The 14773-nt window shown below is 34.8% G+C and overlaps 1 protein-coding gene and 1 pseudogene across 1 annotated transcript; both read right to left on the reverse strand.

Moving 5' to 3' along the window:
- Positions 1-1535: 1535 nt before the first annotated feature.
- Positions 1536-9789, reverse strand: LOC125659371 (retinol dehydrogenase 11-like). Its single transcript, XM_048891022.2, has 6 exons — positions 9416-9789; positions 6318-6672; positions 5988-6077; positions 2868-3050; positions 2323-2432; positions 1536-2042 (listed from the first exon to the last, which is right to left on the reverse strand). Exons 2-6 carry the CDS (start codon positions 6661-6663, stop codon positions 1851-1853), a joined length of 921 nt encoding a protein of 306 aa, XP_048746979.2. The 5' UTR covers positions 6664-6672; positions 9416-9789; the 3' UTR covers positions 1536-1850.
- An 828-nt stretch (positions 9790-10617) lies between these two features.
- On the reverse strand, positions 10618-13648 carry LOC125659966 (uncharacterized; annotated as a pseudogene).
- Positions 13649-14773: the final 1125 nt, after the last annotated feature.

Consider the following 14773-nt stretch of genomic DNA (forward strand, 5'->3'; position numbering starts at 1 on the left):
CTTCATAAGTGGGTTATGTAAATTTTTCTGTAATGATTGCTACCTTCATCGCCTAATGAAACAACAAAGAAAGACATTTTATTTTTTATATTTATATGTGTATTTTAAAAAAATAAACAGAATTAAGTTTTAAAATATCTGGTTGACCCATTTGTTACATTAAACAAAACAGCCAATGGACCCTTTGACCTTGATGATGCTCCATATTTGGTAATGATTATGCAGGCATGTGGTACTAAAAAAACTGGATCAAACTAGTTTTCCGAAAATAATATAAACTGAACAGGAAGTGCGATGTCGATATGCTTTTCTGTGAAGTCGATATATCTATGGATCGACCGATTGAAAGGGCTATATCTATGGAGCGCCAAATTAACAAAAACTCAAATATTTGACGATATCATTAATTCAATTATTGCTCTCATCAAATGAATTAATGTGCGCTTCAATTCAATTATTGCTCGCATCAATTGAATTAATGAGAGCAATAATTGATTTAATGCATGTATTAATTCAATTATTGCTCTCTTCAATTCAATTGATGCACGCATCAATTAAATTAATGAGAGCAATAATTGATTTGATGCGTGCATTAATTGAATTATTGCTCTCTTCAATTCAATTGATGAGAGCATCAATTTCGTAGAAATATTGCTCGCAATAATTAATTTAGAGCTCGGTATAAATAATTTGATGATCTCTTTAATTAAATTGAAGATATCTTTATTTACAATGCTTTTGTATAAGGAATTAATGCACACATCAATTCTTTCAAAGAGAGCAACAATTCAATTAAAGAGATCATTAATTCAATTGTGGATATGTTGAATTGAAGATATCTTTAATTATACAGTTGCTCTCTCTAAAAGAATTATTACTCTCTTCAAATGAATAAAAGATATCATTAATTCAATTGAAGAGAGCAATAATTGAATTAATGCGCGCATTAAATCGTTGCTCTCATCAAATGAATTAATGCGCGCATCAATTCAATTATTGCTCTCATCAATTGATTTAATGCGCACATTATACCAATTATTGCTCTCTTCAATTGAATTGTAGCGTGCATCAATTCAATTGTTGATATCATTAATTCATTTGAAGATATCATTAATTCAATTAAAGCGCGCATCAATTCAGCTGAAGAATTAATAATATCATCAATTCAATTAATGCGCACAATAATTCAGAATTGAAGATATCATTAATTTCCATGGAATTATGACTGTGTAAATGTGTAAATCATCTTACAACTAATGATAATATTTTGTGTCAGTTATATTTTTGCATGGGGACATTCGGTTTTGAGTAAGTTTTTTAATTACCTGTATGTGCTTACAATGTGACCATGAATTTTCCATCTTATCATTTCTAACCTATAATTCATTAATTAATTAAAGTATTATCTAAAAGCCAATTATGCAGAAATTACCCCCAACATATATAACCTATTTACATTCCTTATAATTAGATTTTATAATATATATGTTAAGTTGAAAGGTCAGTACTTTGATCAAGAAATATAATATACATTAAAAAAGCATAGGTTTATTGATAAGTGACAAAACAACATGAAATATATAAGGATAAAATTTCTCCATTTGCTATCCCTCAGTTCCATGCTTTTCCTGTTTCATTTCCATGGTTACACAAGGCTGTAAACATCACTGATATATCTATAACAGTTCATCATCACTGTTGGTGCCCTCTTTCCAATAAATGATCATGTCAGTCATGGTTTTGGTATTCTTTTTTTTTTGGGGGGGGGGGGGGGGGGGGGCTTGTTCTAATCTAGATACATTGTACTGTTATTTTGTATTACATATATACAGTGATAATGTTTTCTTATGTTACCCAGTTTGACAATTTACAATAACTCTCTCCGTGGTCTCCCAGAGTTTCTTGGCCAGTCCCTCATCATAAGCAGACTTGGGGACCCACATAGTGTGATCGTACAATTGACAGTCCATGTAGTAACCTCCTGTCTGGACCGAGTCATCCAGCGTGCAGAACAGGACCGGTTGAGCGCCCTGTTCAGGAGTCTGTAAAAATACATCAAGGTTTAATGAGTCTAATATCAGACGCAATAAATGGCACTTTCTACAGTTATTTGTGATCTGTTTCTAATGAAGCTCTACTGCCATAAAATGATTAAAAGAGATCTACAAGTTTTACAACAGACAAAGGGATAAGATTCTTTTTGTGAAAGTGGAAGATAATTCGTATGTAAAACTGAAGCTATGAACAGAGATGTACCTCTCCTCTGTACATGCTAATGTCTTGACGAATGTGTAAGAAAGGCGCACAGAAGGATGAATATACCTTGGTAAATGGTCTCATTATAAAGTTTATGATGAATCTGAAAATCCAAGGTAAATTTCTGAATAGTTCACTTCTAACAGTGCCAGGGTGAACGTACATTACTCTGGTACCTGGAAATCAATACAACATACACAACATTGTTTGAAATAATGATGGTGACATATAATAAAAATTATATTTCTGAAACATTAATGAACAGAATTCTAATTTGTTATAGTTTACTGGGATACTTTGATATATCATGTCCACCCCTTCATTACCTCGAACAATGATTTCTCAAATACCATGGATACGTCAAAATGAGTGGAATTCCTAACAACATTTACTTTATGTATTATAACCTTAATATCTTGAACCATTTGATATCTAAAAAAAAAAGTGTTCCTCTGCCCCGTTGAGTCAGAGATAATGAGGTTTGGCAGTAGATGAGATCCCAATCCTGATACCTTGATTAACGAATCGCATTAATTAATTTCTTGTGTCGAGAATGTGGATTACCTGTAACTGTGCTCAACAATATAATAATTGTACTTAAAGGAGTGTACCTGTGCACTCCATCTTTCTGCAAAGTTCCTTTGTGAACAGCAGCAGGGCGAGTTTGGAGTCGTTATACTCCTCCCCAGAGAATCCTCTGCTGACCCTCACCATGTCTCCATCAACAGAGCCCCCCATGCTGGCAATGGAACCAACATTTATAATACGGCTGTCTGGAGACTTCTTCAATAGGTCTACAACAGGAATACAGTAAAACACCCTTATATCAAACATGCTTATAGTGAACACATGCTTATAGTGAACACATGCTTATAGTAAACACATGCTTATAGCGAACACATGCTTATAGCAAACATACTCATAACCAACTCATGCTTATATTAAACACACTTATAACAAACTCATGCTTATATCAAACTCATGCTCATTTCAAACACACTTTTGACAATGTGAAATTTATTCCTCTATGAGAGGTATATACCTGGTAACGAAAATTTTATTGGATATATACCGAAGTTTGGTTAAAATGAACTGTTTTTTGCTGGCCCTGAAAGTTTGCTATAACAGTGTATAACTGTATTAGATATTGTAAGTGTGCCCATTATATAAATTAGTGTAGATCTAGGCCACATAGCTCAATTGGAAGAGTTTCCGACTAGAATAGAAAATAAGTAGAAAATTCAGGGCTTCCAGCTTTGGTCGGTTGTTTTAATTGTTTTACGTCCTGTTGAGAATTTTTCACTCTTATCGAGACGTCACCAGCTGTAGGTGAAGTACCACTTTAGATCTCTCACTCTGTATGTTTTTGGTTTTTTTTTTATATTTCACCCTCCCTGTTACATTTTGTATTACCATATGAGAATTTTGAAATTTGTTACACAGAGAAATAAGATATTCATACTTGTCACATTGGTTGCTGCATGATCATGACAAGATGGAGATTTAAACTGTCATCTAATTTAAGGTCAGTAAGAAACAAGAGCTCCACAAGGCAAGGCATATCCCCTCGCAATGGGAGTCTAAAACTTTTTCTATGAAGTCCCACTGAGACTTTGACATTTTGATACCCAATCAATAAGGTTTTTCCTCTCTTGATTAGGCCAATTAAAATTAATTGATAGATTATCATCCCCACCCGCCCCTCAAAAAAGGGCCCGTCCTGATTTTTTTGATTTTCGCAAAAACTACGATTTCAAACAAATTTGCTTCCCAGTGACATGAGTGAATGATTAAAGTCACAGAATGTTAGCTTTTTATCTTCTACCAAGGATTCTTTTAATGTTAACTTGATTGATTAACACTTTGTGTGATGCCTTTTGTCATTATTTTTTTTCTCGGGAAATTAAAAAAAAAAAAAAAAATCCTTCCACCCGCCCCATATTTTTTTGCGACCCCGGATGATAATCTACTAATTAAATGTCTACAAGCTTTTTGTATGCAGTCCAGTAGTGACCTTGAACTTTGACCCCAAAATCAATACGATTCTTTCTCTTTCTATAACAAAGCTACCTGGGAAGTACATGCATCAAGTCAGTCAAGCAAAAAAAAAAATGTGGCTGGTAGAGAGTCTAAAAGCTCAGTGTTGCTCACACACACAAGACTCACCTACACATGAATGTTCAGGTTACTAAACCCTTCTCACGATGAATTGCTAGGGTATAATAAAGAATATATTGAATGCATGACCATGTATTTGAGGCATTTAAAAGCTCTAAACACTGATTTCATTAGTGGAACATCAAATTTCACAAACTCATCAATCAATAATTAGTTTCATTGATACATTAGATAATTTCACGAACAGTTGCTCCATGTTCTTCTTTAAAGAGCAGAAATTGTATTTCGTTGAGCACTTGATTGATTTCATGGTTTTGCAACAACAGTGACAACCTATCAGTGAAAACTGGTGTTCAACAAAAAATAATGAAACCATACTCTAGGTGTCATGCTTATTTGTCCTGATTCCAGGATCCCAAGGTCATTTGGACAAGGTCAAGGTATACATATTTCTCTCCCAGACCATACCTTTACATCATGATGGACACCGGTTGCTTATGGCACAGGGATATGTGTCCTTGTTTAATATGTCCTCATGTTTCAGCAGAGAACATCCATTGGCATCATTTACTTGTTCTTCAGTGTATCATACTATGATGAATAAAATATTTCTTACATCAAGAATATGGCCTGATTCTGACCTAAGGTCATTTGGATGTCAAGGTCAATGGGAGAAAAGAATTTTAAAAAATTGTCAAGGATATATCTTTGGGGCAGAAAGACAAATGATACCTGTAACAGGGGTTGAAACTAACTTTCTATGTCACTATAGTCCATCCGGACTGAATATAGGGTATAATTTCAACCAGTCCACAAACAAATAAGTCCACCAGAGTTTTCAGAAATAATTAAACCATATTTCATTCATGCTATTAGAATATTGATAATAATGGAATTTAACTTGATATGCCTCAGACAATATATTGTAACACTTATGTGAGATTTATATTTACTAATCTGGTTCATCTGATATCTACAGAGGAATGCCAAATGTGTGTTTAAGATTCCAAAAGTATGTTTTCCAAAACAATGCTTTAGAAAATTAACCTGTCCCATTGGACTGACTAAAACAAATGTATGTCAGTCCGCCAGACTTTTAACCAGTAACGGACAGACAGACATATGTTAATTTCGAGCCCTGCCTTAACAACCTTTGGCAAGTCATGATCTTATCCAAGGTTACCTGGACTATCCTACAGTCACTGGGAGAATCTTACTGGTAAATACTGCTGCATCTTTGCAGTGTTGACATTTTAAGTGCTTATCCTTGACTCAAGGTTCATTATAACCTGAAGATATGACCCAATCTTTTATCAACATACAAGTCAAGATCATAGAAATTTCAAATTTCTTCTAGCCGACTCATTACTTTGTAATACACTTATTTTAGAAATTCGCACAAATATAGTATGGAAATACGCAGTATCATAAATCTGAATGTGTCCCACAAAGTAAGACAACTCCCACAAAGTAAGACAACTCCAACAGAGTAAGACAACTCCCACAAAGTAAGACAACTCCCACAGAGTAAGACAACTCCCACAAAGTAAGGCAACTCCCACAGTAAGACAACTCCCACAAAGTAAGACAACTCTAGTATATACAGACTTTACCGAGAAGAAGTGTTGTTAACAGAAAAGGTCCATAATAGTTTGTTGCAAAAGTTTCTTCTAGACCCTCTTCTGTAAATGCTTCATTCCAATCTAAAATTCAAATGGCAAATATTTTATAAAAAAAAAAAGAAAAGAAAAGAAACCAATCAAGCACAATTAATATCCCATAGTTATGTGTATATATATAATGAAAGCTAAAACTAAAACCAAAAAAACCTTTTACCAAATAACAAATGCTGTAAAATTCATAATGATTCTCCCCCCCCCCCCCTCCAAAAAAAAACTGCTGTAAATTCATAATCAGTAAATGTTGTAAATTCACACACTTACTTACAACAGCTGCATTATTGATGAGAATATCCACTGTCTTTTCTTCCATTCTAATTACATCAACAAATGTCCTAATGGATGACATCACACTAACGTCAAGATGTCGAAATACAACGCTCTGGTTTCCTGTCAGCTGAATAATTCTGTTTCTCGCAGCCTCTCCCTTCCTGGAATTCCGACAGGCAAGGATGACCCTGCCATTTCTCCTGGCTAAGTCCAGTGCTGTCTGGAACCCTATCCCTGTATTGGACCCTGTTATAATTACGGTTTTCCCACACACAGATTTACTGCCGAGATATTTTGCCTTTTGGAAGGAAAGCCCAGTCCTGGTCAATGTTCCACCCATCAGGTCAATCTGTATTTATTTTTACATCCAAATTATGCATTAGAGCACCAGTTTTTCTGGGGATAATTGTCTACTTTAATACATGTATATGATTGAAAAATTCTAAGCTTTCTGATTGGCAGAGGTTCAATGAAATAGAAAAAGCAGACTGTTAAAATGAATTGGGAAATGATTGGTTACAGGGATTTTTTAAGGGTCTGCAGAGGGCCGAAATTTGGCCTCATTCCCAATGCTGAAAAGCAGGTGTTTTGCCGAAAATGATGCCAAAAAATTCCCAAATGATGGATGCTTTGATGAGAATATGCCATGTGGGGCCATCCAACCTCAGTGCCACTGTTGCAAAAAAATTGTGACAGTTTTTTCTCTGCCAAAGACCAGAAATTAAAGCTTGTTTAAGCCAGCCACATTGATAATAAAATATCAAATGGTTAACTTTTTGCTTGTTTTTTTTATTTATTTTTTTGAAACAAATTTCAATCAAATATTGCTATTTTTCCCAAACTTGAAGGCCCTGGCCCCTGAATTCAAAGGGTAAAAAAATCTCTGGGTTTTTATTTTTTCATCGTCCAATGAAAACTCCCTCTCTGATGGCTTTCTATTAGGACGTGTACTCTGACTGTTAACAAATATTGCTAACCATTGTTTGGTAAGCTCTATAGTAGCCTGTTTCGAATCATTCAATCATATAATAAAAATACATTTTTCCATGACATATTCTAGCTCAACAAACATTTTATTTATTTAGGGGTCATCCATAATTGTCAACCATTTTCCAAAGTGTGCAAAAAGCACGCTGGGGGGGGGGGGGGGGGGGGGGGGGGGGGGGGTGTAAAAAAAAAAATCGACAATTTTACCGTACGCTCTTTTTTTCTCTTCCGGATTTATTTCATAAAAGTATTGGTCATGTTACAAAAGTGTAATGCCTATAAAAAAAAAAGACGACAAGATAAGACAGAGACATCTTTATTTTTTTTTACAAAACAAAAATCTATTATGTACACAAGATTTGCACATTTATAAAACATGATATCATTCATATATAACAAGAAATAGGGGTACCAATATTAAAGAACTCATTGTTTGAACTAAATTGCTCATAATCTTGATTGTCGATCTTCTTGTTGGGAATTTGAAAATGGTTGATGTCCACTTTTTGAGGGGGGGGGGGGGGGGGGGGGCTCAAAAAGTGTGCTTTTTGCACACTTTGGAAAATGGTTGACAATTATGGATGATCCCTTAACAAATAAGGACAAATTTACTTGGTTGATGATTAATGAAGACAAACCAGTAATTGTCAAATTGATTGAATATTTATCTAAAACTTTCAGAGAAAAGAGGTGATGCTTTAAAACTGCAAAAATCATTATAGTTTATTATTCATATGTTGGCATAATACTGATATTGTCAATTTACTTTGATATACATCTGATTTGTAAATCATATATATATACTTATTTCCCCATATGCTGTATCTACATGGAGTTTGTGTAGTTAAATGTTGTAACCTTTTCTGAAATTTTTTCTTTATAATCTGTCTCTGCTTTGCTCGCACTTTATAATTGAAAGGGAGAAAATGCAATGGACCAGATCAAGATTCGAACCCGGGCCTCCTGAATCTCCAGTCTGGTGCTCTACCAACTGAGGTATTTGGCAGCCGCCGATTGAATATGTCTGACCGCTACATTCCCCCTCTTTAAATTGGTTTTGTCCTCATAGACACAGAACTTAGATTCCCTTTGCCATACTCTGCTACCAGGAATGTGGCAGTCAGCTGGGTTCGATAGCTTGTGGCCAGATAGCTCAGTTGGCAGACCACCCGACTAAAGATTCAGGGGGCCCGGGTTCGAATCCCAGAGCTGGTCCGTTGCATTTTCTCCTTTCCTGTTACATTTGGTGCCGTTGACCACCCCTGGACTTGCAGGTGTAAGTCTAATCTCAGCGAGATTCATCCAGCCTCAATGAGATTAGTGAAAGTCCTGCCAGGGGCAAAAGAATCTGGGTTGATATGTCTTTAGGTATGAAGACATTTCAGGAGGGAGGAATGTAGCGGTCAGCCGGGTTCGATCGCCGGTGGCCAGACAGCTCAGTGGTAGAGCATCTGACTAGAGATTCAGGGGACCCGGGTCAAATCCTGGTCTGGTCCATTTCATTTTTATCCCTTCCTGTTACAGTTGGTGCATTTACCACCCCTGCACTGTGTGTTAATGTCCTGCCAGGGGTGAAAAAAAGCTGGGTTGTGCATCTACGAGGGCAAAGGCAAATTAAATTTAAAGGAGGGAGGAATTAGTAGTTAGGGATATGTATACGGACCATGGATTTTGAATAGCTCATTGGTTATAGAGCCCCTGACTAGTAATGCTGGGGTCCTGGATTAGATTCCCAGTCCAGCCACATATTTTTCCCCCCACTCCTACACTACAATTCAATTCAAGCGCAAAACAACAGCATATATAAACTTTTAAAAACCCGGAGAGTACTGCATTATTGCAGTTATAATCAGTATGGTGTAGACCAGAGTTTTGACACAATATGAGCAAATGGGTATATATACTATATATAGTATAATTAGACACTATGGTGTAGATCCTATGAATGGAAGAAGAAAAAGAAGTGGACATCCAAGTCTGCATGTCTACTTCTTTAAACTGTTAAAGAGAATAAGTTATATAAGTTGTATATAGTTATATAACCGTATAACCAAGTTTATAAAGTTAAACAATACTGTAATGCATGATATACAAATGATACATACATTTTGTACGTTACATCTGAGACTAATCCGTTCATCCCTTTAAAGTCTTTTCCCCCCTTCTTCTTTTTTAACTGTCCACTTGCCTAGGCCTACTAACTAGTAGCTAGCTACTCGCACGTTATAATTGAAAATGAAAGTAAAAGTACCACGACGCCACCATGGGCGGATCAATGGGATTTGTATGGCACGCCATATTTATTCTTCGATAAAGATATCTTAAATAATTTATGAGATATCGTCTATTTTTTACAATATATCTAATAAATTTTATAAGATATATAATATTTTTACAGTTTAAAAAATATCTCTGAAGATGTATTTTATTAAACAATATAGATATATCTTATAAAGTTTATGAGCTATTTTTATATTTTATAAGATATTTCATAAACGTTAGAACATATCTTATTTAATAAGATCTCAAAAATTAATTTTTATAAGATATCTTACATACTATATAATATATCTCATATATTTAATTAGATATCTTATAAGGGAAAATATGATGTCTCATAACTTTTAAGATATCTTATAAAGGATACAAGATATCTCATAAACTTCAGAAGATATCTTATAACTTTATAAGGTATCTTATAAAATTTATGAGATATCGTTAAAGAGGAATAAATGTAATTTGATGGCATGCCATAGATGTTCACTGAGTCATACCTAGATTTGTTTTAAGTTGTATTGATCAACAATAAATGACAATTGTGCAAATAAAAAGTTTTTTAAAGAAGATTTATTAGCAAGACAATAAACATTGATATTATATTCATGAAAGCAGTATATTTGATAAATATTTTTAATAATACCCCCCCCCCCAGAAGAAAAAAGACCCCCCCTCCCCCACATTTGTACAAAAACGTATTGTATCGCCATATTAGGTATCAAAATTTTGACACAAACATACCATTTGCCCGACTTCATAAGTTCATAAATGATCCTGACATGACAACAATTTACAGCATTTTATATATACATATAACATGTGTGTAATAATGATCATGATATGACAATCTCTGATTATATATATATATATATATATATATATATATATATATATAATTATACATATATTACACACACACACACACACAGAGGAAAGGCCACGACACTGTTGGTACGCAGCCCGCGACATAAATTACATTAGGTATCACGCCAGATATTGTCCATACCATTATAAAATATTGACATAGACGCGTACTTTTTAGTTTTATTACATGTTCAACCATAGTATCAATATTATTTCATAATGATTTTAATACAGTAATCACAGGCTGAATATTATATCGCAAATCTTTTCATTAATCGCTTCCGGTCATCATCTTTCACGCAGCATGGACCTCGACAGCAGCAGCAACACAGTCCGCAACCTGTCAGCACGAATATTATTGCTATGGCAATCAGTATAGGAGCCCATCTGAAAAAGTCAATTGAACAAGTTTTACACTCTCTATTCTATGGAGCGCCAAATTAACATAAACTCAAATAATTGAAGATATCTTCAATTATTTGAAGATATCATCAAATCATTTGATGCGCGCAACAATTGAATTAAAGATCTCTTCAAATAATTAATGATATCTTCAATTCTGAATTATTGTGCGCATTAATTGAATTGATGAGAGCATTAATTCTTCAGCTGATTTGATGATCGCTTTAATTGAATTAATGATCTCTTCAAATGAATTAATGATATCAACAATTGAATTGATGCGCGCTACAATTCAATTGAAGAGAGCAATAATTGATATAATGCGCGCATTAAATCAATTGATGAGAGCAATAATTGAATTGATGCGCGCATTAATTCATTTGATGAGAGCAATAATTGATTTAATGCGCGCATTAATTCAATTATTGCTCTCTTCAATTGAATTAATGATATCTTTAATTCATTTGAAGAGAGCAATAATTCTTTTAGAGAGAGCAACTATATAATTAAAGATATCTTCAATTCAACATATCCACAACTGAATTAATGATATCTTTAATTGAATTGTTGCTCTCTTTAAAAGAATTGATGCGCGCATTAATTCCTTATACAAAAGCATTGTAAATGATTTAAAGATATCTTCAATTGAATTAAAGAGATCATCAAATTATTTATACCGAGCTTTAAATTCATTATTGCGAGCAATATTTCTACTAAATTGATGCTCTCATCAAATGAATTGAAGAGAGCAATAATTGAATTAATACGCGCATCAAATCTATTATTGCTCTCATTAATTCAATTAATGCGCGCATCAATTGAATTGAAGAGAGCAATAATTGAATTAATGCGCGCATTAAATCAATTATTGCTCTCATTAATTCAATTGATGCGCGCATTAACTCAATTGATGAGAGCAATAATTGAATTGAAGCGCGCATTAATTCATTTGATGAGAGCAATAATTGATTTAATGCGCGCATTAATTCAATTAAAGAGAGCAATAAATGAATTGATGATATCTTCAAATAATTGAAGATATCTTCAATTATTTGAGTTTATGTTAATTTGGCGCTCCATACTATTCAACGCTGATCTTGTCTTTGACTCATCCTGATGATCAGCCATGGCTCTAGTAAAACATTATAAACATACAAGTACCAGGATGGGTGGATCCAAAAGTAATCAAAATACAAATGTCCATAGCGTGTTGCGAGCCACGATAGTTCCTTCCCCGCCCAAAAGGGGAGGTGGGGCGGATCTCAACCCTTTCTTCGTTGAATAACAAAGCATACAAAAGTGGGAATTGCAATCCCCGTACCCCTAGATCCACCTTTGCAAGCTGTGCACGAGGAGAATAAAAATGCATATTAGCTTAATGGGATTACGTCATCGTGTGAAGATGAAGATTTTTCAGATTCTGTACATTCACGCTCTTATTCATCAAATGAATCATAAAAAAGAAGCAAAATCGGAGTTTTCATACGCACAAAGTTACATGTATATAAAGTAAATGATATGTACATCACAGCAACCGATAAAATTATTAACTAGCTGCCACTCATACCCAGATTCCTTCGGTATCTATCAGGATCCCCCATCAGTAGCATGGTAAATGTATATATCGTGATGCGCATACTGCTGATACTAACACTGAGAACGGAGTTGTTAATTACACTCAGTTATATCATATATATATATATATATAGAGAGAGAGAGAGAGAGAGAGAGAGAGAGAGAGAGAGATCTTAACCATACATCCCCTTCTACCCGATGAAAAACAAATAATCCATCTCTCTCTCTCTCTCTCTCTCTAATTATATAATTATAGATAAATACTTTGTATGAAGTGAATGAATGTGATCAAGTTTAACGTACACATTTTTCTGGCGCAGAAACCATTGTCTACAGAAATTGGATCTATTTCCTTCTCCTGCTCTCTTGGCACCGTCATTACAACAGTAGGGATTGTGTCAAAACAGCAGTATTTACTGCACCATACCGCGTCATGGTCCTCACCTTCCGTGAAATAGGCTCTACAACATTCCCCACCCTCCACCGAGGAAACTGTACAGGTTTAAAAAAAAAAAAAAAAGAAAAAGAGAAAGAACAAAATTAATGTATGTGATCGGGGAAAAAAACTTCATTCATTCCTGCACGATGTGGTTCAATGTTTGGCACATATTCATTATTTTTAAATCTTGAAGTATTCGATCATGTTATTTAAACGATAAACTTTAAAAAGCGCTTCGCGATCGTCTGTTGTTAAATGTTACTTGCGTTAAGGTATTTCGATGCATTGATGTGTGTCAGTGACCGAAAATAGACAACTTCTCTACAGCGCTGTGCCGTTTGTTTACTCATTCACAAATCTATAAATAATTCATTTCACAATTATTGGTACTAAACTGTACCTCACATATATTATAATGGTGACTAAATCTTATTACTTACCCAAAAATAAGGAAAAAACTACAAATCCCAATAAAAACAGTGGCGATACAACATTAAGAGACATTTTGCCTGTGCGGAACACGGGATAACGTAGTTAGCCAAGATCAAAGAACGAACCGCCTGCAGTATAGGTGCGGATCCTAACTGACGGGCTGTAAGCTACTATGATTAATAATAGAACACAGGAACAAGCTCGGCGTCATCTCTAATTACGTTTCCTCTCCTCCATCGAGATGTGAATTTGGCAGGTACCGTCTTCTCAAGCATAATTAGTTTTGTCATCGTTCAAATTGTAGATATCTGTCTCCCATGTAATAAAATTATTCGGCGTGAAAAAATTTGCATACCGTGTCGTCAGATGCGAAAGCTTTGTTATATAATAAACAGGTTCTGGTATGATATATCTTAAGACTCTTAATTTTAATCTTCAGACAGGAGAACGCTTGTAACACCACAGAAAAGAAGAAAATAGCCTATAGTCTTGATAACATCACTTTTGAAGTGGATGAAGACAGTGGATTTTTTCTCTCTTCAGAATCTTGTGTCAAAATTGGAATTATTCAGTCTTCAGAAAACGAGAAGACGCAGCAATTATCATCGCTTTTTGCCCTAGAGGTTAGAGCGTTCGCCCCGCATGCGGAAGACCGGGGTTCGAATCCCGGCCGCGACAGACCGAAGTCGTTAAAACAGGTACTGACAGTTCTATCGCCAAACACTCGGCATCAGGTGTGAATGTCACGAGTCCTCGGCATAGGCCTAAAGAAGTAGGTACAGTTTCTAAAGTCATCTGGCCCAAAATATTGATGATTTCACTTGGAGCTCAAATCCTGGCATTCAATTAAGGAATAGATTAGCAAACCCAAAATTCGCTCAGTTTGATCAGCAAAATGATTTGTGTCATATGACGAGACCTTGAAGTTGGCATAAAATTGCAAAAATGCCATTTTCAATGAAAATATCCACAAATTCAGGTGGTTTTCCTTTCAGAAAACATACAGCGCATGCGTCGAGCAAATTCATATTGAAGCATGTTTTTCATCTCAAAATAATACACAATATATATCATTTTCATTTTGCTCGACAAATGCGCACATCTTTTCCTGAGCAATAATTTGTATGACAGCAATAATCTGTATGGCATTTGACAGTTTTCAGGCTTATTTTGAGAAAAAGGCGGGAAATGTCTTATTTATGATGTCATAATGCTATCCATTTAGGACTATCATTCTGATTTTGTTGACATAGTATACCTGACATTTATTTTACTTTCTTAACACGCTGATTAAGGTTAATTCCAGACACATTTTATAGAGAGAAAATTTTTGGGCCTTTTTATGTATACAACCGTACCTTGTTCTTTGAAGCCCTTCAAAGGTCTTGGTGACGTCTTCATATGAGTGAAAAATTCTCGAGAGAGACGTTAAGCAAGATACAATCAATCAATCATCGCTTTTTCTTGTGACCCA

The sequence above is a fragment of the Ostrea edulis genome, chromosome 9 (assembly GCF_947568905.1).
Source record: "Ostrea edulis chromosome 9, xbOstEdul1.1, whole genome shotgun sequence".
Lineage (NCBI taxonomy): Eukaryota > Metazoa > Mollusca > Bivalvia > Ostreida > Ostreidae > Ostrea > Ostrea edulis.